This window comes from Microtus pennsylvanicus, chromosome 7 (genome assembly GCF_037038515.1).
Source record: "Microtus pennsylvanicus isolate mMicPen1 chromosome 7, mMicPen1.hap1, whole genome shotgun sequence".
Taxonomy (NCBI): Eukaryota; Metazoa; Chordata; class Mammalia; order Rodentia; family Cricetidae; genus Microtus; species Microtus pennsylvanicus.
In genome coordinates, this window is record NC_134585.1 from 17,062,257 (window position 1) to 17,089,674 (window position 27,418).

The 27,418-nt window shown below is 46.2% G+C and overlaps 1 protein-coding gene across 1 annotated transcript in view; it reads right to left on the bottom strand.

Moving 5' to 3' along the window:
* The window catches only part of Rtkn2 (rhotekin 2), a 60,986-nt gene extending 34,855 nt beyond the window's left edge, over positions 1 to 26,131 (bottom strand). Inside the window, exons 1-6 of the mRNA XM_075980063.1 lie at positions 25,933 to 26,131; positions 19,315 to 19,511; positions 9,732 to 9,793; positions 5,695 to 5,748; positions 4,313 to 4,430; positions 892 to 1,086 (exon numbers count right to left, since the gene is read on the bottom strand). Coding sequence (XP_075836178.1) covers positions 892 to 1,086; positions 4,313 to 4,430; positions 5,695 to 5,748; positions 9,732 to 9,793; positions 19,315 to 19,511; positions 25,933 to 25,971 — 665 coding nt within the window. The 5' untranslated portion in view covers positions 25,972 to 26,131. The remainder of the gene's footprint in view (positions 1 to 891; positions 1,087 to 4,312; positions 4,431 to 5,694; positions 5,749 to 9,731; positions 9,794 to 19,314; positions 19,512 to 25,932) is intronic.
* Positions 26,132 to 27,418: the final 1,287 nt, after the last annotated feature.

Consider the following 27,418-nt stretch of genomic DNA (forward strand, 5'->3'; position numbering starts at 1 on the left):
AGGAACAAACGCAGAACAAATCTAGGGATCCACTGCATTATAGTCTTGACCGAAACAATGAATCGTGGGTAACAGCTGCTAAAAGCCTCAGCTAGAAGACAGGCAATCGGCTTTAAAATAGACACATCAGGCTGGAAACTCCTGAACTCAGAAGTGGAGCGGGGTCTCCTACAGAGAAAAATGCGGTGAAAATATTTCTAACGAGACAGAGGATCAGAGCCCTAAGGAGAATGAGCCAACCCGTCCCTCAGATCCATTACGAGGGGACAGGAAATACAGGAGCACAGAGATGCAAGCAGCTAGATTACAAATACAGGCACCCTACAAAAACCTGGTTTCCTCAATAAGTAAGGCCAAGAAAAACCAGCGAAGGAACTGGATGAGACTAAACTAAGCCTAAAATTTGGACTCACTCAATTGTGTCATTACCCACTTTGTTTGATCCTGATTCGTACAATCACACCTCAAAGGGACTTTTTCAGGAATGTACAATTTGAATATAGACTACCAGGTTACATAAGAAGTTATTTCTAAATTGTTAGATGTGATATAATATCATATTGGTTTCTTAAAGCGATAAAACATTTTAAATAAGAAAGAACAGCACACATAAGAAATCCAATTAGCAGAACGTCAGGAAGTGGACACATATAAGCCCCTTCTGGGAAAAACAGTTCGCCTTTCTGGTAGACGTAGAATTCCAAACACCTACAAAGCAGATCACCTGACTTACATCCTTCAGAAGAAGGGGCTAAGGCCATCTCAGCTAGGTAAAGACCACGCGGCCGAGGCTTCCTTCTGTTTCCAGATGCTGTACCGCTGGAAATGCAAACATGCATACTCTAACGACCACACTCTGCCACAGCACACGCGCTCTATCAGAAAGCTTACGCAACGGAGCTGGCGAGCAGGCACGCCTCTTGGTTCTCTTCCTGGAGCATGGAACTTATCTTCCTTCCTGCAGCTTTACTGATGGATGTCTTCAGCTTTTTAGCGAGCTTTTTGGGGGTGTTGGTTATGGAGGAGTCCTCTGCACCACAGCTGTACACCTCGATCTTTATCCGGAAGTCCGGGCCTGCTTCGTGGCTAAGCACAAGAGCAGTTAGAATGCTGGGAGTCAAATTCAGTAGACGCTAAAACTAACACACCTTGGATGTTTTTACGACAGTCAAAAGAAAAAAAAATCAACATTTAAATCATATATAAGGAGATGCGATTTCCACAGTTATTTAGTTTCTGAAGAGCTTTAGAGGTTCGCTGTAACTTTTAGAGCTGTTAGCTTCTAAACTAGAGTCTTGGAGATTTGGGGAGTGACTTCTTTTTTTTTTTTTGGTGAAACACTTGCCAAGCACGCATGCATACCTGGTCAGGCATGACCTAATCAGTGAGCTGTAGGCCAGCAGAAGACCGTCTTTAAAAACACAGCAGAGAGGGCCCACTGTTGTCCCCTGGTGTCTGGATGCTTATGCATTAACACCCCACAGTCATTCACAGCACACACAAGAACACGTGTGTGTGCACACATACACAAGACACGCAAGCGAGCACTTTACTTCACTTGAGCCAACACACACAGGCACAGTACTTAGAAAGCATGAACACGCTGGCTTTGCTGTTTTTCCCTCACAGTCCTTCACCACCAAAATGTGGAAGTATCTATTTATATTATATCTGGAATTTCCTGAAACATCTGTCTCTCCTCCAGTTCCCATTTGTCCTCATACCCAGTCAGTCCACCGCCTCACTGCGGCCAACAGCCACCAGCATTCCACTGTTTGGTCAGAGAGAGAGAAAGGCCCACAAAACCAAGAGAAAGGGATAGACTTCACAGCCTGGGGCTCCCAGAGGACAGGCACAGCCTTGATGAAGGCTGTGGCTTCACAAACCATGCCTGAAAGGAGATGGGACCGGAGAGGCTTTTATTAAAACCTATTCAGGGCCGGGCAGTGGTGGCGCACACCTTTAATCCCAGCAGTCGGGCGGCAGAGGCAGGGGGATCTCTGTGAGTTCAAGGCCAGCCTGGTCTACAAGAGCTAGTTCCAGGAGAGGCTCCAAAGCTACAGAGGAAACCTGTCTCGAAAAACAAACACAAACAAAAAAACCAAAACACCCTATTCAGAAATTCTCCAGTTTGGAGACGTTTCGGTTGGTAGATGCTTGCTTACCAAGCATAAGGGCCTTAGTTTGGGTTCCCCCACCCATGAATCAGATGTGGTAGCCTGTGTCTGTAATCTCAGCAGTTCTTCAGCAAGACTGGGGGCAGACACGGGAGACACCCCAGGAGCCCGTGGGCCAACTTGTTTGGCGTATGCCAGAAAAAAAAAACAAATCCTGGCTCACACTAGGTAAAAGGCTCCGGTCTACCCTGGAGGTTGCCCTCTGACCTCCACACCTGCTGTTTCACAACTGTCCTCATGCTCTCCCACACAGACATGCGCACAAAGAAAACAAACGGATAAATCAACTGTTTAGCAAGCACAGTATGTCAGGCATTACTCTTTCTAGGCACAATCAACTACCCTCAGCACAGAAACCCATGGTGTTGTTACTAAGAGCAAGACACACTTAGGACCGCATCCATCTGCAGACGTGACCGGAAGACAAAAGGGAGTCAGTCATGGGGCCTTAAAATTCAAACGGCCAATCTAGGGTTTGAATAAATCCAAGGACCCACTTCCAGATATTTTTATAGTTCCTTACTTGGCAACTTCCAAACATACAGTATTCCTGGTAATGAGTAACAAATGTCAATATTTAGAAGAAAAACCAGAGATTCATAAATATTGAAGACTTATTAAAAACAAGCATCATAACAAAAAGCACATTTTTTAACATTGAGAACACTTGTCAGCAGTTATTTTTAGACCAATTTGAAATATTTACACAAAAAATACCAATAAATCATATGCTGTCTTCCAAGTCATTTGTATTGTTCTTCCTGCGGGGGGAGGGGGTTCCATCTAACTTTTGTCTTTGTGGCAAAAAAAGCAAACAATGGCCGAGTGATGTGAAGAAAAGAGCCAATTAGCCAGTGAGTGGGGTAATTTTGGCAAGAAACAAAATGTCATTAGCAACGTCTGAAAATAGAAATGAAGATAGAGAGATAATGAAGGAAATACACTTTAGCCTAAATTCTACAAGAACTTGGGACGCTTCCTGAGGCGGGACATCACTGGATTCCTTTGGCTTAAATGCAGCTTGTAAAATGGCCCGTGTTGCTGCTAATAGCCCAGGGTGACATGTTGTTTTGTCCTATTCAATCACGCTGGGGACACCAGCACGGAAGCCACAGATGCTGTCTGCGGCGGTCCCATCGGTGTTACCTGACTGGCAAAGGCGGGCCTCTGAGGTCTCAAGGGTCAGTGGACATGGCAAGGGGCGGGCGGCTGGCTCCGCGTGAGCCGCTCCGCAGCTATTCCCACTCGATAGGGGAATGGCATCTCGAAAGCGCCCAAGAAACAAATCCCACGAGGCGACTGCAGAGTCTTTGAAGGAGAGGACAGGAAAAACTCAGGGTGGTTAGAAATGATCTCCGCAGCTGCCCGAGGAGCCGTTTCTGCCTCTCTGTATGATGGCCATTAATACAGTGAGCCTGCGCAGAGCAGGGCCGTAAAACAGCGCTTTAAGATGGCCAGGCTGCTCACTGTCTGAGAGTCCGTGAGGAATCCACTGTAAGGGAAAGAACGGCCGAGCACCATGCTAGGCACTTAGAGAACGGCTGGGAAGCAAACCTGCTTCGCTACTTTACTTCTCGTGTCACTAAACTTCCTGTGAAGTTTAAAAACAAAAAAAATCAGCTTTATGCCTACATTCACTATACAGCAAACAAAGTGAAATTCGATTATATTTATAGCTTGGTTAATGATAGAAATATAAATATTTATAAAGAGTTTATCAGAGCAAAACAAGCCAACTATTTGCTGCTTATATTAATTAGAAGATTTCTATTTTATTCTGAATCCAAAAAAAAAATGTATCTTTTAAACATTTAAAGCTGTTAATGCTTTGAAAAGGATCCAAGGACCATCAGGACGTAGGCCATCAGAAACCAAAGACGGCAGTCGGCCCTCCTTTACCGATAAGAAAAAGAGGCAGGGGCTGGAGAGATGGCTGAGTGGTTAAGAGCACTGACTGCTCTTCCAGAGGTCCTGAGTTCAGCAACCACATGGTGGCTCACAGCCATCTATGAGACCTGGTGCCCCCTTCTGGCTTGCAGGCACACATGGAAGGAATGCTGTACACATAATAAATATTTAAAAAAGAAAAAGAGGCAGACTTCCGAGTTCATTCTTTACAGATGAAAGATACTTACAATATGGTGACGTTGTCAAAACATATATCTGTGACTGTCTGATCCACGATCACCATGTCGGTGTCAAACACTTCGGCTCCCATCCTGAATAAACAAAAGATGGCGTAGCGCTGTGTGCCTAAAGGAGAGACGATGGTAGAGGAGGCCATCACAAGCCGGACAAATCAGGCCCCAGATGCTCGCCTAGCACGCACGCACGCTGAGCACTGAGTTGCCATAGCTCCGGCCACGGCTTCCTGTGTTTCCAATGGTCCCTCACCCAACTCAAACCCAACCTCAAACGAAGGACCAAAAATGAACATCAGCCCCGCAGCTTCCTGAAGAGATCCCCAGAAACCAATCTGATCACTAACCAACTCGTGCCCCACCAGGAAACTAAGCACCACACATAATGATTCCACACCTAAGGAGGTCCAAGTCTTAGGAGAAAGCGACTTTTAAAGGCGGGAACACCAGCAGCAGCAAATATCTTCCACCGCGCTGAAAACAGGAAGAAACCACCTGAAAGCCCCGACGCCCAAAAGGCAGGCAAAGCAATGAAAAGTAACAGGGGGCACACAAAGTGGGACTAAAACAGGGGACATAAAAACAGAGCTGCTAGGCCTTGCGATTTGTTGATGCTCTAACAAATGCCAGGGGATTAAAGAGCTGGTTTATTAAAGGCTAGCCATGATTTCTTCATTACTGAGAAAATGTAGCTCTTCAGGAAAAGTTTATTCTCTGCAGTAAGCAGGAAGATTGACTTAATTCCCACGTGCCTTCCTTGGTGAAGTAAATTATATGGCCTAATTGAAAAACAAACACTAACTTGATTTAAATTCTTCATATTAAATTAATTATGCCTGATACCATTCATCTTTTGGAATATGAAGAATAAAGCCACAATAGACAAGGCAGATAAAGGACTATCGGATCACTCGGCTTTGCCTCGCCCAGGCAAAGGAGACATCTGAGGTTTATGACCGTCATCCAAGCAATACACAGACTAGTGAAGACTGCATACAGCCGGTAAAATAGAAGGGGAAAAGAAGATCACATCTAGTTAACAACCTCTCATCACATCCTGTTAAATAACCCAACAAAGCAAAGCCGAGACCTCACTCCAGACAGCTGTTTAGTGTGTGTGTGGGGGGGGCTACCTTCCTCCCCCACCTCTCTACCTTGAGCCCATCACTCAGGTTCCCATCAACGAGGGAAAAGTGTACGTGGTATGTGCCATCTACTCTGAATCAGAGAACTTGCAACCCTTCACCAGCACCGTGCTTACTGCCAAATGGCAGCACCATCTCTCAGTGCTGATGGAGTCTGTCCTCAGAAATCACAAACTGGGATCCTGTGCGCTAAAGGAAACACTTCCGACTACGAATGGAAACCATACGTACATTCTTTATTACTGAAGTGATCAGAGTCTTTCCACATGAGTGGGATTCGGATATCTGCAAAGGCGGCAGAAAAAAAAAGACAATTATTTTGATAATTTTTATTTCACCGTGATGTGAACCTCTGAATTCCATAATAAATAGTGCCTATCAAAGATGAAATATACACATTTTCTAGTGGTTCACAGCTGGTTTAGGAAATATTTTGTTCTTGTATGTATACAGGTGCTCTGTCTGCATCACCTGTGTGTCATGTCTGATGGCCACGAAGGGCAGAAGAGGGCACGAGATCTGAGGTTGCAGGTGGTAGTGAGCCCTCATGTGGGAGCTGGGCCCCAACTCAGGTCCTCTGCAAGAGTAATACATACTCTTAGCCACCTCTCTAGCTCCATAGGTGATAATTTTAGAAGTTAATAAATATATGTAAAATTCAGGGGTATTTGAAATGAAAATTCATTCTTTTAATTTATGATTTTAGCCCCACGTCTATGCCTTTTCCTCCCCGCTCCCCGGCTTTATGATGCCTCCCTTAGCAGCTATGCCATTCTGAGCCCACATCTGTCCCTGGCCCAAACACTTCACGGATGGAACCAAATCATTAATCAGCAATTATAGATCCCAGTGCCAAACGTGCTAGAATTGCTGTCTTTCGGAGGCATCCGATTGTCACTGGTTTTTTACCATTTGATCAAAATCCCTCTCAATTAACTTAGGAGCTCAAAACATTTTTACACGCCCCCCCATCCCCGTGTGTGTGTGTGTGTGTGTGTGTGTGTGTGTAGGTCAGAGACAACTTATAAAATTTGGTTCTCTCCTACCACGTGGACCCCAGGAATTGAACTCAGATCATCAGGGTTGGCGGCAAGCGCCTTTATCTGTTGAGTCCTCTCATTGGCCCAGGGAACTAATAACGTCTTCGATATTTTATCTTCACATAGTATATTTACTTTTAACATTTTCTCTAACCTTGGCTTTTGGTTTGAGGGCTGGAGCTGGGGTCCACAGGCTCAGCAGAACCTCCCACTGAGCTAGCCATGCCTGCAGCTCCCACACTAACATTTTAATTACGGTTATTCTTGTATATTTAATGCTTGAGGGTAGTTGCTGCCTTGTTGTAAATTACACTTTTTTTTCATTATATTCTGTAGCACGTTATTGCTGGTTTTAAGAAAAACTACCACTTTTTATTTATTTATCCTAAATCCAGTCACATTTTATTGAATGCTTTAATTCAAGTGTCTCAGTGCCTCCCCCTTAGGTCACATCCATCTGCCATCCATTAGCCTCGAAAAGTCTCCAATCTGCCTATTCATTTTCAATAGCTTCATTTTTCAGTCATTATTTTAGCTACAATTCCAGACCAGTGTTAAATTATGTTGACATAATAGACATTGTTATTTTGTTCTTGATTTTAATAGGAATGTCTTTGTCTCATAACTCTAACTCGGCTGATGGCCTGTCAGGCCTGGCTTCACAATGGCTGCCTCCTTCCCTTCCACGATGGCCAACGGTTTCTCACTGCAGCTGCCCTGGCTGTGGTGTGGCAGCCTTAACTATTCCCACTTTCATGGAGGGACCCTGACCACGCTTCCTCAGGCGCTTCCCCACACCCGGGCTCGGTCCTGCTCCTTCTCACGCCTCACCCCAGCGCCATACAAACCCCGGGAGAGCGAGAATTTCCCATCCGTTTCCCAGTTGGCCATGGATTCCTCCGATAGCAGAGGGTCCAGCTCTGACCGAGGGAAACAACCACCCACATGGGTTTAGCTTATGGTACTCCACCTTTGCTTTTCCTGTATCCTCATTGACAGTTTACAGCAAACTGAGACTGCCTACACAGCTAGCGAACCGGAAGTATCCGGTGCCAGCCTGTAACTTGGTTAAGAGAAAACTAGGGGCTGGGGCGATGGCTCAGGGGTTGAGCACTTGGTGCACAACCACAGTTTGGATCCCCAGAACCCATTACATGCAGGATGGCTGTGGCAGCCACCTGTAATTCCAGCCTGGGGCGGGGTGGCGGAGGGCTTCCCAAAGGAAGTTGGCTCTAGAGATTGTCACTGCTAGGGACCTGTGAGTTTGACTGACAGACCCTGCCTCGAAATTAATTAAAAGGTGGGAGAATGACTGAGGATGACTCCACCTCAGGACATGTCTACATACATGCAAACATGCATCCACACATACGAAAATGAGGGAGTGAAACCACTGTGCTTAGTCGCTGAGTGGGCAGCTGGCGAGAACACAGGGCAATTGCCACAATGCCACTGCTTGCTGTACAAAGCATGCGGGCGAACCCACTACTTCCATAGTTATGAAGCTCTAGCCAGGGGAAGCAGGTACAAGAAACTCAAGGTCTGTCTTGTTTATAGCGCAGTCTTAGAAACATTCGGACCCCTGGCTGCCAGTGTCCAGCGAGCCAAGACCATGCTAATGGCACATGCATCCCATCCTCTGGGTTTCATTTTCTTAATTTCATTTTAAAAAAATGTCTTGGGAAGAAAGACTATGTTTTGGGGAAGACGACCTTGGGTTTTGTACAAAGTTATCTACGATCATGAAAAGACCCCTCCCCGACACGTATACCTTTTTTTTTTTTTTAAGGATCCCTTCTAAATGCGGTAAACAAGCGCTCTGAAAAAGACAGCAGATGACAGCAACAGCAGATGACAGCAATCACAGAGGTCACACCACAGGCCACTTACCTCATTTGCCCACAGAGTAGAGCCTTACTAGAAGCAAGGGAGGGAGAACAATATCTAAATGATGGTGGAAAAAAACTCCTCTAAAGATCTACAATAGTTAATCTATGCGTGTTAAACTGTATTTAAACAGAAGATGTCCCATGTTTGGCAGCAAATGGACACAGGCAATGTTGCGGGCCTTGTGTCGGCTGCACACTGGAGACCAAGCAGGAACGCAAGTAATCACAGAACCAGCGACAGGCTTTGGCGCGGCTCATCTAATTCTCTGGAGCACTTTGGGCAATTTCTCCAATAAGGTCCTAAATAAAATATCTGTTCTCCCGGCACGGTAACTTGTGTCCAGCCATGATTGTGAGCGACGGAGGTGGAGAACGGTCCCTTAAGCGGCAAGCCCGGTGGTATAGCGGCTGGGCACTCTACCTTAGGCCAACGGAAAAGCCAGCCATTCCTGGAGGCCAAGCACAGGACACGCTGCTTTTCTAGGGTGCGCTGACAAGATACCTGCCAGCCTGCCATGCTAATCCTGAGGCATCTCTATGCCATTGTCTTGGATGGCCCTGCCATTTTGGAGAAACTGAGACTACACAGCCTAAGCGCCATCTAGTGGCAAGGCGTCTTCCAACGCTGCGGACAGGAACCATGGTTCCAGCCTCAGTGATAGTGGGAGGGTTTAGAGATGAGCAAACAGATCCTGGAGAAAATACCACAGTTTCACAACCCAATTAGGTGTCTCAACCGAGGCGTGTGTTGACAAAGGAAGGAAAAAAAAAATCTGCCTAAAGCACGTGACTTGCGTAATGGAAGACAGAGCCAGAAAAAGAACTGGGGCAGAATGGAAAACTTGGCGGGGCTGGGGCAGTTTGGTTTTTACAAGCTGAAAGTGGTCAGTCATCTCCCCAGCATTCACTGAGCAATCACAGGAGCCAAGCCCAGTGACAGCAGCTTTGATATATTGTGATAAACACGGACCCAACTCCCATGAAAACTGTATCTTAGAAGATCCTTAAACAGAAAAGGCGGGGAGAGAGAGCTTGTGGGTTTGCAGCCCAGCTTGGGCACCTACAGCAGGCAGGTCACTCAACGCGCCTTCTGCACATTCCGCAACCTGAACAGAGGGCAAACCTGTACCATGTCTGTAATGCGCAAGTTTCCCCCACACTGCGACGTTCCACGCGACTTCAGAGAATAATGGTTAAATATTTAGAATAAATATTCTGATGGAGGTATGAACAATGGAACGGAGAGACTGGAAATACCGAATACACGAGGCCGGCAACGCCAGCCACTCTAGCCACTCTACGGACACACCCAGCAGTACCGCGAGCGCCCACAGCCTACCTGAGAGGGCGAGCCTCCCTCTGCAGGGTCTTCGTTCTTTGCTCTCACAGTTCACGTCGCCGCTGTCAAGAGAAACACACATCAGCACCAACAAAGGTCTTTCTTAAAAGAAGCGACGATTTCAAGTCTTTGGCAAACAGCTGAACTTTAAAATAAATATACGCCTATGAATACTAATAACTAATGTGGAGTATCTGCCTCAAAAGATGTTTAGTCGACAGCTAGCTACCTTTCAGGGAGTTTATATAAACCGCTCAACTTCCTAATACTGTGTACTTGGTGACACTCTGATGGTGGCTTTGCTGACCAACTCAACATAATGGACAGTATTGTTCCTGCCCCTGGGACTGCAATCACAAAACCTACATTTCGACTCTGTTGGCTGCACTGGCCTGAAGGAGTCAGGTGTTGCCCAAGTCAAGCTGTGGGCTGCTATCCCTGAAGATGAGAAAGCCCCATCTCACCTTTGGCTTTAATTTATATGCAGGTGGCATAATATCTCACATAATAGCTCATCTCTCCTAAGTTCCAACGAACAAGCACACCGCAGATTAGTATGAGATAACAGCAAGCAGAGAGGGAAACAGAAAACCTCTTTCAAGGACATTCTGAGATGTAAGACAACCTCCCTCCCAAAGTCAGGACTTCCTATCACTCAAAACAAAACGAGACACCATTCAAGCTGAAGATCGCGCATTCAAGGCCAGCCTGTGCTACTCTATGAAGACCCTGTCTCACACACAGAGCAATGGAGGGTGAGGTGGCTCAGTGGATAAAGGCGTCTGCAGGCAAACGTGGGACCTGAGGTTGATCCCCGGAACCCATGTCATGCAAAGAAAGAACAGATGCCTGCCATGTTATGATATAAAAATATTCTCAAACTATAATATAAATCTAATTAACCATAAAATTTTGCAGAATTAAGTCTGTCTTTTAAAAAGGAGAAAACTCAAACCTCGATTTTCTGAAGCCTCAGTCATTTTCAGTTTAAATACCCTCAAAAATGTTACTTTGGGTGCAAAAGTGGGATGTTTTCCCAACTCATCCAGATTAACCATGAAACTGCTGAGTAAGGCTGTTTGATTTAGTTAAAGATGCCTGAAAGCTGCCACGGTCACATCGACTCTGAAAGCCGCAGTTAAGAGTCAACCTGAGCAAAGGGCACAGGTACAAACAGTGCACCTCCTCCAGGCAAACCAGGTCACAGCGCTATCTTGGTTAAACCTGCACACGTTAATCTGCTTTTCAGAGCCGAGGACCAGACTTAGGGACCAGTGCTCTACCACTGAGTCACTTCCCAACCCCTAAATGCTAATTTAAGAGATAGACACATAAAAGACAAACTCGACTTTTTTATAGTGTAGGTCCAGAAACTGAGCAACAGAGGGCGCCAATCTGCCACTCTGTTGCTCAAAAATCAGTAAGAAAATGATCTGGGTAAACACAGCTCGGCCTGTTTTATGTTGTTACATACGGGGGCCTTTAAACACCATTTCTGTGCCAAAATTGGTGCTTTGTAACAATAGCATAATGATAACATTTTCTTAATGAAACAGTTACAGGATTCTAAGTGGTATTTGAAAGTATTTTATAAAAACCTCCACCTTTTATGCAAATAAAAACTAAAACGCCCAGAAATACATAGTGCAGAATTTAAAGCCTAAAACTACAATGTATGATGGTGATAGATTCATGATGCCCTAGATTATACCAAATGTGATACAATCAGCCCCTTTCCATAGACCCTCAAGCTGTGTAAAATTTAAGAAATAATTTCAGCAGAGTCTTTAAATACATGTTTCATTACAGAACTACTACAAGCACTGATTTTTTTTTTCTTACCATCTAGGCTTTTTCTTCTTTTAACTTACAGTACGTAAGCAATAAAGTCAGAGACTGGAGTGTGAAGACTGGCAATCACAGCCAACTCACAGGGTTATTTCGGCACTATTAAAAACTCACAATTATGTTGAATGACACACATAATTAAATCCTATAAATGACTCTAATTAGCATTATTATTTTTTTCTTACAAAGCCAAATAAAGCATTTCAGATTTTTAAGTCGAGAAGAGATGGGATGGCTGGGGTGGGGGATGGAGGCCGAGGGAGGACAGTGTTAAAATGTGAGCTCTGTGAGCGTGGACGAGGGGGCTGTGGGATGAGTGCCTCACCCAGCACAGCGCCCCACCAGGCCCTGGGCATCTGGGCCTGCTGCTGAGAAGGGCAGGAAGCATGGGCATCCTGGGAGCAGACCTGGAGTCAAGCTTTGGGCTTCAGCACCACTTCCCTCAGTGAGTGGCTGACTGCACCCACAGAGAGAGGAGGGCCGTATCTCGTTAGCTTCTGCAGCTGCTGAACCAACTGACAACTCTCACGTGTCTGTGGAACTCTTTAAGGTGTCACACAAACGGGTGCCTGCTTTGTGAATACAGATGTTTGGGTCCCAGGGTTGAGCCGAGGCTCAGGGAGAAGACACACTGAGTCATTTGCTCATGGATCAGAGTCTGACAGTTCCGGTGACAGTCATCTGAGACTCCCTGCACAGCCCATTAGAGTCTTCACGTCAACAAGAAAAACAGGGTCTCCTGTAACGCCCACCAGCAGCACAACCAGAAAATGGGCTGCCACAAATGCCACTGTCTTTGGAAGACATGAAAGGCAACTCCTGGAGACCTCGTCCCACACAGCTAGGTAACCATTAGCTGAAGTTACACTAGCCTGGAAGGAAAGAGAATGCGCATAGAAGGCTTGAGAAAGCTTGTAGAATACCGATACTAGACCCTGGGGGGGGGGGGTTGAAATGTACTCAGCTTCAACCATTGTTAATACTGTGGAGAAGATAGATGGGTGGTGGCGCACGCCTTTAATCCCAACACTGGGGAGGCGGAGGCAGGTGGGATTTCTGTGAGTTCGAGGCCAGCCTGGTCTACAGAGCAAGTTCCAGGACAGTCAAGGCTACACAGAGAAGCCCTGGCTCGGAAAACCAATATGTATATGGGAGGAGAGAGGCATGAAGTACGAGTTTGGCATAGAAATAAAAAGAATGCAGTTAACCTTAAGAACCCCAAGAAAAATCGTCATGTCCAAGAACCAGAAAACCAACCAATGTCCCCAAAGCAGCATTATTAAAGGTATGGTCCACTATTCCAAAAACAAATCACCACTGAGTAAGAAACCACGGAAGCCCTTTTAGCAATATCCCACTTAGACCTCCAGGGTCTTGGCGCAGGAAAACGTCACTAAATCATTAAGGACAACAATAACAATCACCAAAAAGAGACCCTTGCATCCATATGCAGCCACTGCAAAGTCAAGAGTCAGCTGATAATATTCTAGCAACCAAATCTTCACAAAAGAGAAAAAAACAACAACAACAACAAAACTTGAATGCAATACTCCAGAATGAATTACATGCAGTTAAACAAGTCATCGCACACGCGACAGAGGAGGTGGGTGAGGCTGCGAGAATCCAAAGGCCAAATATTCAGATGGAATAAAGCAGAGGCAGATGCACGGTGAGAAGGATGAAGAACAGAACTGGAAGGAGTAAGGCCGGTTCTGGGATCAGCATCGGAAAGCAAATTCAGGATGAAGCTGGCAAGAGAAAAGAACCAAAAAAAGGGGAAAAAAATTAATTGAGTGCTACGAGATCACAAGGATGGGCACAGAAGACAGGGCCGGGGTCCAACATGTGTGAAGTGGCAATGGTTCTAAAGAAAAAAAAGTAAGATAAAATTAACAGTTTATTTCCTGAAATGAAAATTTTCAGTAAATAAAAGAATTGTGTGTGTGTGTGTCCCTACCTAAGCCCAAGAGCCCACCTTACACACATTCAGCTTCAACATTAAAAACAAAACAAAACAAAAACCAAATAAACACTTCTTTCAGTCTCCAGGCAAAAAGGCCAAGCTGTTTACAAAGGAAAAATAATTAAATATTAGTCAAAAAAAAATATCAAGACATGGAAGATTTTCAAGACTCAAGGGAAGAAATTACAGCCCGAAAGTTTGTAATCAGGGAAGCTGCCCTTTTAAGTAGCAACTCTAAGGGAAAACACTTGTTTATGCAAGAATGTGAAGAAGAGAAAGAAAAGCCGCTCAGGTGTGGCATTTGCTAGCTCGAGACAGCACTGGCCAGCACAATGGTCGAGGTCATTGGCCAGCACAATGAAAAGCAATGCCTGTTATACTGTGTAACAGATGAGACGACTGAAGTCTAGAGCTCAGGTGCAGATGGTCGTCTTGAGATATAAATATTATCCACTCTACCAAAGTAGAAATAACACAATTCAAAATGCAGTGGAGAGGGCTGAGAGAAGTTGGGAGAGCACTCGAACACGCGTGAGGTCCTGAGTTTGTAACCCCAGCACTGGGGAGGTGGACGCAGTAGGTCCCTGGGGTTCACTGCCTAGCCCATTCTGGCCTAACAGGAAAGCCCCAGGTCAATGAGAGAGAGACCCTGTCTCAAAAAACCAAGGTGGAGAATGCCCAAGGAACAGCTGGGATTGACCTCTGGCTTCCAGCTGCACACTCACAGGCATGCACGGAAACACACAAAAATAACAGAGAGAGCAAAGGGAAAACAGGATCGACTTAGTATCTTTTTTTTTATATTTATCTTATTTATTTATTATGTATACAATATTCTGTCTGTGTGTATGCCTGCAGGCCAGAAGAGGGCACCAGACCTCTTTACAGATGGTTGTGAGCCACCATGTGGTTGCCGAGAACTGAACTCAGGACCTTTGGAAGAGCAGGCAATGCTCTTAACCACTGAGCCATCTCTCCAGCCCCTCGACTTAGTATCTTGACACAAATAATAAACAAAAAGAATTGCTTAAAGCAGAAAAAAGAAAGCCTGAGAACCCCCAACGATACAGGGTATCGCCACTGCTCTTGGTCACCCACCAGAACCTGACAGTAAGATCCTATTTCTAGAAACATCAGGCATGGATCAGTCAATTTGTTCCTGACCAAGCATCCCCCTAACCACTGGCTAGCTCCTACAAGCTGCTGAGAGCCAGGGCTATTAACGGTCTTAACCAGCTGTGAACTTGTGAGCAATTATGACTAGTGTAGAAAGCTACACCCATGGGTGCCACAGGGGCATGGATGTTATGGGTATGAATGCTATGGGGGTAACCGACTGCTTTCTACTGGATTTAACATCTGCTCTGCAAGAGGAGAGTCATGCCCGGGACCATAAATCTGGCCAAGAATCCATTGTTCAGGAACTCGGGGCCCTGGTTGTGAACCTACTACTACTACTACTTTGCTAAATGGACATAGTATCTGAGAGAAGTTTCTTTTTGCAGTGCATGGTGGTGGTGAATGTAGTAATCACAAATTAAAGTGCAGAGATTAAGTATCTGCACTGTGCTCAACCACAGGAGATATATATATCACAACCCCTCTCTCGAGGCTCAGGGATCACCCAGAAATGGAGGGATGAAAAGACCGCTAAGGTCAGGCAGGACCCAAAGCCAAACAGTGTCCTCTGGACAAGACAGGACCCTGCACTTGTGACCTCACGGTAGCTAGTAGCCATGGTTGCCTGCACAATGCTTGCATAAGATGAAGCCAGTCGACATTCCAGCACAGAGTGAGATCTGCCCGAGCTCAGGAGCTGCCCTGCTGGCAAATGATGCTTCTGAGGGGAAAAGAATCAGTTTTTATTCAGGGCGTGGCCATGTGGGCCAACCGTAGATGACCACACCCATGATGGCAAGGACAGCAAAAAATGGACTCAGGTGGTTAGTAAAAACGGGCAAACTCAGAAGTCCTTGATGGAAGAATTTTAGCCAATGGGGACTGAAGGGAAAGAATAGAACAACCCGTTTGCAAACCTCTCTGCAATAAGCGATTTAAGCGAGGAGTAGAGATGGATGGTTAAGCCACTGACGTCGAAGCTTGCGGGATAATATACTCACCCAGTCCCAGCACTCAGACGTCACTTACAAAAGGCAAAGAGGGAAAAAGGAGACAAGAAGCTGATGTCAGCTCCATTTGAAAGAGGTTGTGTGAGGCCTTCAGGCACAGGCCTATAATCTAGCTGCTGGGAAGGCTGAGGCAGGATCCCTGTTCAAGGTCCACCTGGGCAACTCAGTGAGACCCTACTGCAAAATAAAGAGAAGAATAAGAGCTGAGTAGGGGGCTTAGTAGTAGAGCTCTTGCCTACCAAGTGCAAGGCCATAGGTTCAATCCCACAGTGATAGAGAGTTTGCTTACCAAGTGCAAGGCCAGAGGTTCAATCCCAGAGGACCCCACAGTCAACTGCCAGCTATAGTAAAGAAGAGATGGAGAAGGCTCCAGGACCACTTAAGGAAACTACCAGGCAAGCGCAGAATGTAGGGTATTTATAAGTATTAGTGTCTAGACTCTTCAAAGCATTAACGAAGGGGGAAATTTTAGAAAAGGGGAATTAATAGAAACCACAGGGATGTAACCAAGTGCACTGCGTGAAACTAAATTAAATTTTAGTGGGAAAAAAAAAACCCAGACAAACAAAAACCGCGACTATGAGGCGATCTTGAGCCACTGGATAAACGTGAATATAGAAAACCGTTAATCCTGTGCATACAACCATATTCTGACTATGCGGAAGAAGGTTCTTAAAGACAGACGCATGCCAAACTGTTGAGGTGCGCATGCCCCACTTGCAAACTCCTTTCCAAATGCTTCAACAGAACACTGTCTTCACACGCACACGGGGAGAAGGCAGCGGAGGAGCAAACGTGCGTGCCACGAAGTTAACGGGCGTTTATCTGCGAAAGAGTTCAAGATGAAGAAGTGGTTTTTCAAAAGGCAGAAGTAGGCAAACCGGGACCCTGTGAGCAGCAGGAGGCAGCAAGAGCCTCGGAACACGAAAGAAAAAAAGGGGAAGCCACACGCAGCTAACTGCTGTCCCAGTGAACCCTAATTTTCACTATAAACTCAGGAGGAGAACCGGACAAGTGGTTTCCTCCTCCCAAACTGCAGAGCGAAGACTTTCTGCTCTCAGTTCTTCCAAACACAACTCGGGTAGACGGAAGTTAAGTCGGTGCTCACAGTGCAAGTGTCAAAGGCTTTAACAAAGTGCGGCAACTTGGTCGTTTGCACCAGCTCTCGGTGGTGGTTTACAATACAGACCATGGGAACATGGGAAGTGAAGACCCAGTCAGTGGTAAGCTCAGAGGAACTCATTCACTCCAGTCATTTCAGGGACTGGGGACACTGCTCAGTTCAGAGCAGGTATGGTTCTTGCAGAGGGTCTGAGTCAGGTTCCCAGCACCCACCGCTGGGTGCCTCACTACAGCCTGTAATTCCAGCTCCAGGGAATGGCCTGGTACTGTTTTCTAGTCATCAAGGGCACGTGTACTCATGTATATGCACACCTACACAGAATTAAACTAAACCTTATTTTAAAAAAATCATTTCCTGCCAGGCATGGTGGCACATACCTGTAATCTCTACACCAGGGAGGCATTGGCAGACAGGATGCTCAAGGCTAGTCTGGTCTACACAGCAGGTCATTACGCACTAAGGTCCTGACTTTAGGAAGCACACACAAAAGCTATTTCATTATTAGATACTAGATCACCGCTGTGTCTGTGCCTCCCTGTCTTAACTATTTGTCTTAAAATGTGGTTATTTCTGTTACTTAACTCAATCCTCTGCTTCCATGCAATCTCCCCAAACACTATTACATGGCAAATTCTTTTTGCTTAAAACAGTAAGAGGAACTTTTTAAAAAGATTCACGTTAAATCTTGCAATTACTTGACAGCTTTGAGAGGTAGGAAGAAGGCTGGTTTCAGGTGAAAGTGGGAGGATGGGGTGCAGGGTGTACGGAGCCTTTGAAGTCCTCGGGTCCCTGGCCTAGCTCTGGGAGCACTATGCACCCTGGACAGGCTAACAGTCCTGGTTTCCAGATCTTAGTGAAGACGGGCAGCCTAGGGCTTGGGGGTCAATCCCAAACCTGACCTAGCATCTGGGTTGTCTGCTGGTAAACCCTACACAGATCAACACATCCCTTCTGTGTCCTCTGCAGCTCGTCCTTCGCTCTAAGCTTGCGTTTGCTATTTCTTTTGGGGGAGCAGCTTTGTTCCTTCCTCCTCATCTGGTGGGACTGTTTTTCCTTCAGTCCACAATATCCAGTTCACATTAGATGTTCCTCAGACACACCACGGCCCTCAGATTCGATTCTGCTTTTGAAAAAACCTAGAGCAGTGGTTCTCAACCTGCGGGTCACGGTCCCCAAACCAGCAGAAAACGTAGATATTTAACTTTACAATTTGTAACAGTAGCAAAATGACAGTTATGAAGCAGCAATAAAAATAATTCTATGGTCGGGGGTCAGCACATGAGGAACTGTATTAAAGGGTCACAGCATTGGGAAAGTTGGGAACCACTGCTCTAGAGTAACAATGTAATAATTTTTGACATTTTATTGTAAGATTTTAGAAGAGTTAGACCAGTGTCCTTCTCATTAAAATGGTATTTGTATATACATTTTTAAAGCTACTTTCTCTCCCTCAGAGACTAAACTAAGGAAGAGACATGGTATCTAAAGGGAACACGTTTGCGACAGATTCTTACTGAGAGACCCTGAAATCAAGCCTCTATGAACAGGGAGTTCACCCAAGGTCCAGGAAAGACCTGGCATTGTCTGTGGGATAGGAGACAAATGCACCAACTGTTCCACGAGGGCCATGTGGAGTGACAGAGACCTCAGGACCAGAAACTAACCAAAAGCCCTGCTGCGAACTAGTTGGCAACACTTCTGAGAATGCTACTCCCTTCCCTGGAACTTGCTTAGCATAGGAAGGGCTGTGCTTGTCTGTTTGGGGTTCCTTCCACTTGAGCGCTTGTAATCTGTGGGCCCATTCAATTTATCTAAGTTGCTGCTATTCTTTGAGTGTTTTTAAGCAATTAATTTTTGAAAAAAGAGTTATTTTTATTTTCAGGCATGGGTGTTTTGTATGCACAGATGTATGTGCACCACAGGCATGCCAGGAGCCCAAAGGAAGCCAGAAGAGGGCACAGCATCCCCTAGTACTCGAGTGACCGATGGCTGTGAGCAGCCACTAAAGCCACCTCTCTAGCACAGCAATTAGTTTCTTTTTTTTAAAATATTTATTTATTTATTTATTCATTATGTATACAATATTCTGTCTATATGTCTGCAGGCCAGAAGAGGGCACCAGACCTTATTACAGATGGTTGTGAGCCACCATGTGGTTGCCGGGAATTGAATTCAGGACCTTTGGAAGAGCAGGCAGTGCTCTTAACCACTGAGCCATCTCTCCAGCCCCAGCAATTAGTTTCTTAAAGACAATTTTCTATGGATTTCACTCTCTCCATCTCTGCCCTTCTTAAAACGCTCTTCACTTTCCCACACTGAACAAGGAATCGCTCCGCGGAAGTGGCTGTTCAGTGAACGCACTTGAGGCTATCCCGTTCACACAACCCTTATGCCGGCTGGCACTTCCACGCTTGCCTTTAGAAGGTTTAGTGATCTGACATTTTTTTACGTCCACTTAAATGACACCGTGTCATTCAAATGCCACACTACAGTAAAGTGTAGGTATACTTCAGCACTAACCGTCTTCCAGTCTGACTTGCAATCTGTTCTTCTAACTTCTGGAGCTCCGCCGTGTACGCCTCTATCCGAGCATGGCACACCATGAGGTTCTTAACTGCACGTAAAACCTGGTCTTTTTTTGTACTCAGGGAGAGCAGCTTCCATATTCCTTCTCGCATGCGGATTTCTAGGTCTATTTTCTCTCGGATGCTGCAGTCCTAAAATAGAGAATCGTTTGTATGAGGTAGTGATCGTCTAGAACTGCATTTAAAACAGGCAATGGGGAGTGTACTAGACATTCATTTATTTTCATACCATTCCAAGAATAAAACAAGAGTTTTGACTTGTCACACTATAAAAATACAGCGACTTTAAAAAGTTATTTGCCAAATTCTTAAATTTCTTTCATTATAAGGAATTCTTTCCAACATACTGGCTAAACAAAACAGAAACAAAGCTGAGAAAAACAAAGCTACTATTAGCACCATTAGCATAATAGAGTTCTCAACATTCTTGTCTACCTAGAACCCTAGAATGTGCGGTTATTTGGACACAAAATTTTGCACATATTATTAATTAAAATAAGGTCACACTGGATTAGAATGGGTCTCAAATCTTAATAAGGTCATGCAAAGATACAGATTTAGGGAGAAGGCTAGGAAGACACAGACACACAAAAGCCACATAAAGACAGACACAGAATCCACATACAGACACATAGAAGCCACATACAGACACAGAGGCCACGTAAAGACACACACACCCCAAAGCCGCGTAAAGACACAGAAACAGAGGCTATTGGGGAATATTATTTTCATGTGTGTGACTTTTGTTTAACTCTGTGAAGCTGTGTTACTGTGCCTGTCTAAAACACCTGATGGTCCTAATAAAGAAATGAATGGCCAATAGCGAGGCAGGAGCAAGGATAGGCGGGGCTGGCAGAGTATAAATAGAAAGAGGACATCAGGGGCCAGGCCCCCAGCCAGTAACGGAGTAAGATAGAAAGAAAGGTATACAGAAATAGAGAAAAGATAAAAGCCCAGAGGTAAAAGCTAGTCAGGATAAGTTAAAAAAAAAAAAAAAAAGCTGGCAAGAAACAAGCCAAGCAAAGGCTGGGCATTCATAAACAATAAGCCTCCATGCGTGATTTATTTGGGAGCTGGGTGATGAGTCCCTCGAAAAGCCAAAAGAGTAACACATCCCATGAGAGGGTACATCACAGACATACAGAAACATGCCAAGAGGACACACACACAGGGCTGGTCTTCTGAAGACACACAGAGAGAAGGCCCTATGATGTCAGACACATGAGGAGACCACGTGAAGACAGATGGAACACAGGAGGTTAGCAGCAGCCAGAACCCAGAAGAGGAAAGGAAGGGTCTGCAGAGGGCAAGGGTGCTATCCGTACGATGACTTGTGCTGATCATCTGTTATGTCTGTTACAGCAGCCTTAAGGAATACACAGTAAGCAGCTGGGGAAATGACTGGGCAATGAAGAACCATGCTGCTGCTGCTGCTGTTGCTGCTGCTGCTGCTGCTGCTGCTGCTGCTGCTGCTGCTGCTGTTGCTGTTGCTGCTGCTGCTGCTGCTGCTGCTGTTGCTGCTGCTGCTGCTGCTGCTGCTGCTTCTCCGCTTACAGTGGACCAGAGCTCAGTTCCCAGCACCCACATCCGGCAGGTCAAAATTGCCTTCTGCTCCAGGGCAACTAACACCCTCTTTGTTCTACGGACAAGCACGTACCCCCTCCCCCCTGCAAAACACAAAAATATTTTGAAGTAAATAACTGAGCAACAAACTACACGCATGCACAGATCGTGAGTGCTGCAGGAGGCTGAGGGACACTGAGTGCACCCAGGACAAACTATCCGAAAGAGCAGACAACTGAATAAAGGAAGCAAGGTTCCACAGTGAACAAGGGAATAAAATGTAGAAGCCAAGGCTAGGAGCTCGGGGCCTGGAAAATGCTAGAGGCCTCGGCTGCAGGGACAGAGACTCAGCTCTGGATGGGTTTATTTTGGAGTCACCAAGAAATGTCTTTGTAGTTTAGTTCTGGTTCTTGGTCTTTTGTTCTCTTTAAAGACAAGGCCATGGGCTCGTTCGTATCATTAAAAGTCCGTAAACAAGGTGCGCAGTTCTCAATTCACTTTGTAGAGACTGTAAGACGTGAAGGTCCTCTTTATGTACAAATACGTAACCTATTTCTGTGTCTATTTCTAAAAGTGATGATCCCAGGTTTGGCAGTAAAAACTATTGCTTTCTTATTGTACTGGAATATCAGTTTAAAAAGTGTGAAGGGAATCTAGCGATGAAAGTGGAGAATATTAAAAGGACAATCATTTCATAAGGAAGAGAAGCAGCCAGGGAGGAGAGCTGACAGTCTATGACGAGCGTCCCCAGAAGCAAACCGCTGGATGCTTTGATTTGACTCTCTCCAAGACTAATCAGCTGAGACATTCACACAAGAGGACATATCTGATTAATTACCCTCAGCCATCACACTGTAGAATCTACATGCTAACCTCGTCATATAGTGTGCACTGACTCAAACTGAGGCACCACATAAACACTGTCCCTTGCCGGTCTCCTTTGCGCGTGACTGCGTTTCCTCAACTCTTCGTCTGTGTACGACTTGTTGGCCCAATGACTACTCTCTTTCCACGCCTTCTGCAGTTAACTGTAAAAAGCGTCTCCGGGACCCGTATGTCTACAGTGACCAACGGTAGCAGGCTGGTTAGCGCTGGCAGGTGCATGCTGGGAGCACCTAAAGCTGGGATGAGCCACTTTATGCCACAGTGCAAATGTAAATAAACGCCAGCTGGCGCTCAAAACTCAGGTTTGCCTGTTAAACACAGCAACGAGAGAGCTGACGGAGCTGACAGAGGTCCTGAAAGCTGGCTACATCTGAGGATCAACTGAGGCACAGAGAAAGAGCTGTATTAAAGCACCCGACCCCATGGTTCTCAACCTGTGAGTCGTGACCCCCTTCGGGGGGAGGGGTCACATATCAGATATCCTGCATTCGATTTGCATTAGGATTCTTAACAGTAGCAAAATCAGTTATGAAGAAGCAATGAAATAATTTTAATTTCATGGTTGGGGGTCACCACATGAGGGACTGTATTAAAAGGTTGCAGCATCAGGAAGGTTGAGAACCGCTGACCTAGTGCTTTAGTGGCTCAGATGGACAGCTATTGTGGGACCCTCAAGTTCAGCCATCATAAAATTGCAACAACCCGAAGGAACCAGCAGGGGGCCACAGCCACACTACTTACTAGCCTGGACTCCCTGGCCTCTGCCTGATCTATGAGGAGAGCCTTTCACTGTCCTGTCCTCAACAGTTGAAAAAGACTCAAATAATTACAGAGGCTTGGGAAAAAAGAGATAAGAACTGTAAAGTCCAAACAACAGCTTATAGATGGGATTAAGCTAATGTTCACTAAGGAAATGAGGCATCTGGGGCAGTTATGACTGGAATTTCATCTTTTACAGCAGGAGTTAGCCAACTAGGGCCCGGTTGGTGCCCGTTTTTGTAAATAAAGTACTGAATTATTCCAGCTCATCCTGGCTGTGGCTACCTCCCAACCACAGTGGCCGAGATGAGAAACTTAGAGTGTAGTCAGCAAAATGAACAATATTTACCATGTGGCCTTTGATCCACTCCAGTGGAAATACCCTATAGTCGAGGACCCTACCTTCTTTCCAGGGCTCTTCCAGCAGACAAAAGAGGAATGACACACAGGGTGAACACACTGCTCAGTGCATACACAAGTTGGCTTTGAACACTCTCAGTTAACAGCGTCCCCAATGGCAGCAAGTCTGTGTTTCCCACACAAGTTGTTAGCACACACACAGTCTACAAAGAAACCTCTGATCAACACCACTAACCGGCTGTAGGCAAGTCATGGTTTACAGCGCCAAAGATCAGCCTTTACTGAATAGGTGCACGTGGTACCGTTGGGGAGACACTGATGTCTGGGGTGACCCAATGGGAAGGCAGACTGTGGAAGGAGGGCGATGCACTGAGCAAACAGAGATGCTGACTGTCCTCCAAGAGGACCGGAGAACTAAAACCATCACCTATCACTGTCTGGGCCCAGGCAGAGTAAAGGGTGACTGTGGCCAACGAGAAAGGATGCTCTGTGTGCACCCTGCTGGAGTGTGGGGAAGCGGGTCCAAGAAGAATGAGTTAGTCCTCCTCTTCCTCTGGGTTCCGTTTTCTGAATAAAGGCCTGCATAGAATCAGGTCAGACAGACACTCACATCAATGTCCTGATACGATAAGTAGTTAAAGTTAGCCGCTAAGAAGGAATGGACAGAGCAAAGCAAAAACACGGAATAGTTGGACCCTTTAAAAAGTAGAAGATGAGGGCTGGAAAGATGGCTCAGTGGTTAGGATGCTTGCCTGTTTGCCGTTCAGAGACTATGAGCTCCAATTCCCAGAGTCCACAACGTGTAGCTCACAACCACCTATGACTCCAGCTCCAGGGGATCCAGAACCTTCTCCTGGCCTCCCAGGTACCCCCACACACATGTGCATATACTCACACACATAAAAAATCTTTAAGATGCATAAAAGTAGAATTGGGGAAATAGGGAGACGGCTCACTGTGCAAGCATGGGGACCTGAGTTCACCCACGGAAAGCTGTGCCCCTGCAAGCCCAGGGATGGGGAGGGGAAGACATAGATCCCAGGCTTACTGACAGTCAGTCTAGCAGAAAATGGAAAGTTCTGGGTTCAATAAATATTCCTGCTCTTGCACACACACACACACACACACACACACACAGAGAGAGAGAGAGAGAGAGAGAGAGAGAGAGAGAGAGAGAGAGAAACAGAGAAACAGAGAGGAAGAGAGAGGGAGGGAGAAAGAGGGAGAAAGAGGGGGAGAGAGAGGGGGGAGCAAGCGCACCAGGCATAGTGGCACACACCTTTCATCTCCACCCAGGTGTGGCAGAGGCAAGCAGATCTGTGATTTCAGGCGAGCCGAGCCTCCTCTACATAGAGTTTCAGGCCAATCAGGGCCTACATGGTGAAAACTTGTCTCAAAAACAAACAATAAAAAAATAAAAAACAAACAACAACAAAAATAAAACAGTGGAGAGCCATAATTTATGAATGCACCAATGCTGACTCTGGCCTCCGCGTGTATGGGCCCAGACAAGCATTAACTTGACACACGTGTGCACACAGAAATCAGAGCTAGAGCAGCCATGTGCTGCCTCTCTAGAAGGCACAGGGCCCTGAACTTGATCTCTAACACCACAGAAAAATTAGAAAGCAGGTGATCAGGATCACAGAAGAGAGACATCTGAAAAGGCTTTAAGAGCCAGAACAGCACAGAGATAGACAACGGCCTTATTGTTGAAAGCAGGGATGGGGCGCTTGGTAAAAGGAGAGAAACAATCCATAAGTAATTCTGACTGAAATCACTGCCTACCTACTACCCTGTAACTATGCCATGCTGGCAAAGAGACCAAGGGGACGGTAAAGAAAATTATGCTGGAGAGGACGTGGGCTAAAGGAAACACTCCTGTATTGCTGGTGGGAGTGCAACCTGGTACAGCCCCTTTGGATATCAGTACGGCAATTTCTCAGAAAGTTAGGAAACCACCTACTTCAAGACCCAACAATACCACTTTTGGGTATATACCCAAAAAATGCTCAATTGTGTCACAAGGACATGTGCTCAACTATGTTCATAGCAGCATTGTTTGTCATAGCCAGACCCTGGAAACAACCTAAATGTCCCTTGACTGAAGAATGGGTAAAGAAAATGTGGTACACAATAAAGTACTACACAGCAGAAAAGAATGACATCTTGAAATTTGTGGGCAAATGGGTGGATCTAGAAAATATCATACTGAGTGAGGTAACCCAGACCCAGAAAGACAAATATAATATGTATTCACTCATAAGTGGCTTTTAGACATAAAGCAAAGAAAAACCAGCCTACAATTTACAATCCCTGTGAACCTAAACAAAGAGGACCCTAAGAGAAACATACATGGATCTAATCAACATGGGAAGTAGAAAAAGACAAGATCTCCTGAGTAAATTGGGAGCATGGGGATCAAGGGAGAGGGTACAAAGTAAGGGGGTAGGAAGGGAGGGGAACGGAGAAAAACATAGTTCAATAAAAACAATAAAAAATATTCTCGGCTACACTAAGTAAAAAAGATTTGAACACATTTTACATGGCTGGAAAAAAAAAAAAAACCTCTGAATTTGTTTGCAACTCAGTGTCTTCCCCTTTCCCTAGTATTTGTGCAAGAATCCACGTTTAAACTTCTATCTTCCTGTAAAGCTAAGAGAGTGCCATTTGAGCGTCCATCCCGCCGCCCCCCCACAATTTAATGCACGCCCACACCTGTGAGAGCAGTGCCTTGCCAGCATTATATGCACAGCTGTGCGGGACACGGGGGCGCTAATAGCAACCCGGGCACCCGTTCTCGGGCTATCACCTCGGCTTTGCAAGCCTCGGGAGGACCGGCAGGTGAGAAAGGCCCCGGTGTCCTTCTGCAGCCCCGGCCTGTCTCCTCCTTGGGTGCAGCCTATAGGCGTGCAAACCCACGGTGCACACTCGGCTCCCGAACTCTCACCAGGCTGCAGCTTGCCAGTCCCCCGACCTCGCTCACCTGCTGTGCAGGGAGGCTCCTCAGCAGCCGCCCCTCCATCTCCGTGCAAGTCGGGGACAATTTGAAAAGCGCGCCCCGGGCTGCAGCTGCCGAGCGCACCAACCGCCCGGCCGTACCAAGTCCGGTCTGAGGGGGAAACCCAGCCCACGACGCCGCGCAAGCGCACTAGCGGCGCTGAGGCCAGGGCCGCCAGAACACGAAGGAGACCCGAGGGCTCTGAACAGACCCTCGGCAACAACCGGCTTTAAGCGCGGGCGGGGCCTAGGAGGGTGGTGGGCGGGGTCTGAACAGCGTGCCAGCCTGGATGGGCGGGGCTTGAAGGAAGAGTACGCGCCTGGGTGGGCTGGACAGGCGCGCAGGGGGGCGGGGTGGGGTTCCTGTGGAGGCTTTCCCTGTAGGTTTGAGGTAAGTTTTCTCCAGCATCTTTAAATGAATGATTGAACCCCATAGATGTCCCATGGTCTGGCTTCAAACATGTCTTCACTCGGAGATATGCTCTTAGTACGGCTGGGGAGACAGACAGTACAGCAGACATTTTTGTGAGCTCTGTCCCTGGGTTTTTTCGCATCCAAAGTGGCAGCAAACAGCGGTATCCAGAAGCCTGGTTTTTGGCACAGTCTTTCCTAAAAACAGAGGACGGGGAGTTGCTGAAGGATTGAACTAGGGGCCTCAAGCATGGCAGATCTACCACTGAACTGTCCAGCTCAAACACTAATTTTAATTGAAGGGTGTACACACCCTTGTAAAGGGTTTAAAATCATCCCTTAGCTTATCGTGTCCAGGAAATGTTTAGGGCTTTGGGCATTTTCCTCCTGAGAGAAGACTCTGCCAAATCAGCCCTCCTACCTCACCTCATAAATGGCCTTGGGCACTCTTCCCTCTGTGTACAGCCTGACTGTATATTTATTTACCTAGAACTTCCCCTATTGGGTTTGTTGTCCTAGTGTTCCACCTATGTTAACCCTTTGTGGACTTTAAATTATATGGTCCTCTTCCTCACAAGCCTCTTTGTTAAAGCAAATTGGAAGATGTACGGCTTAAAAATAAAGCGTGGACCAGTGAGATGCTCAGCAAGTAAAGGTGCCTCATGCCAAACCTCCTGACCTGAGTTCGAAACCCCAGGATTCATATAGTGTATAGTGGAAGGTACACACACACACACACACACACACACACACCTTCCTCTCAAGTGGATAATTGCCTAGTTGAGGTCCTCAGGACTAGGTGATTCCAGAAGCTGCCCAGTTATGAAGGTGTGGTTCTCATATTAGCAGCCTGCAATGACCCACAGTTGTCAAGTATGTGAAACTCAAAATTACCAACACTCAACTCACCCAGTTCCCTCCGAACACAGGCCTGAATTCCACGGTCATGAGGTGCCCCTTGCCCTAGCGCTCAGCTCCCTTGTGGCACCACTTTGGGGTGTAATTATCCCCAACGACCGTGAGCTGCAGGAGCCAGGCATAACACCTGACTCACAAAAGAA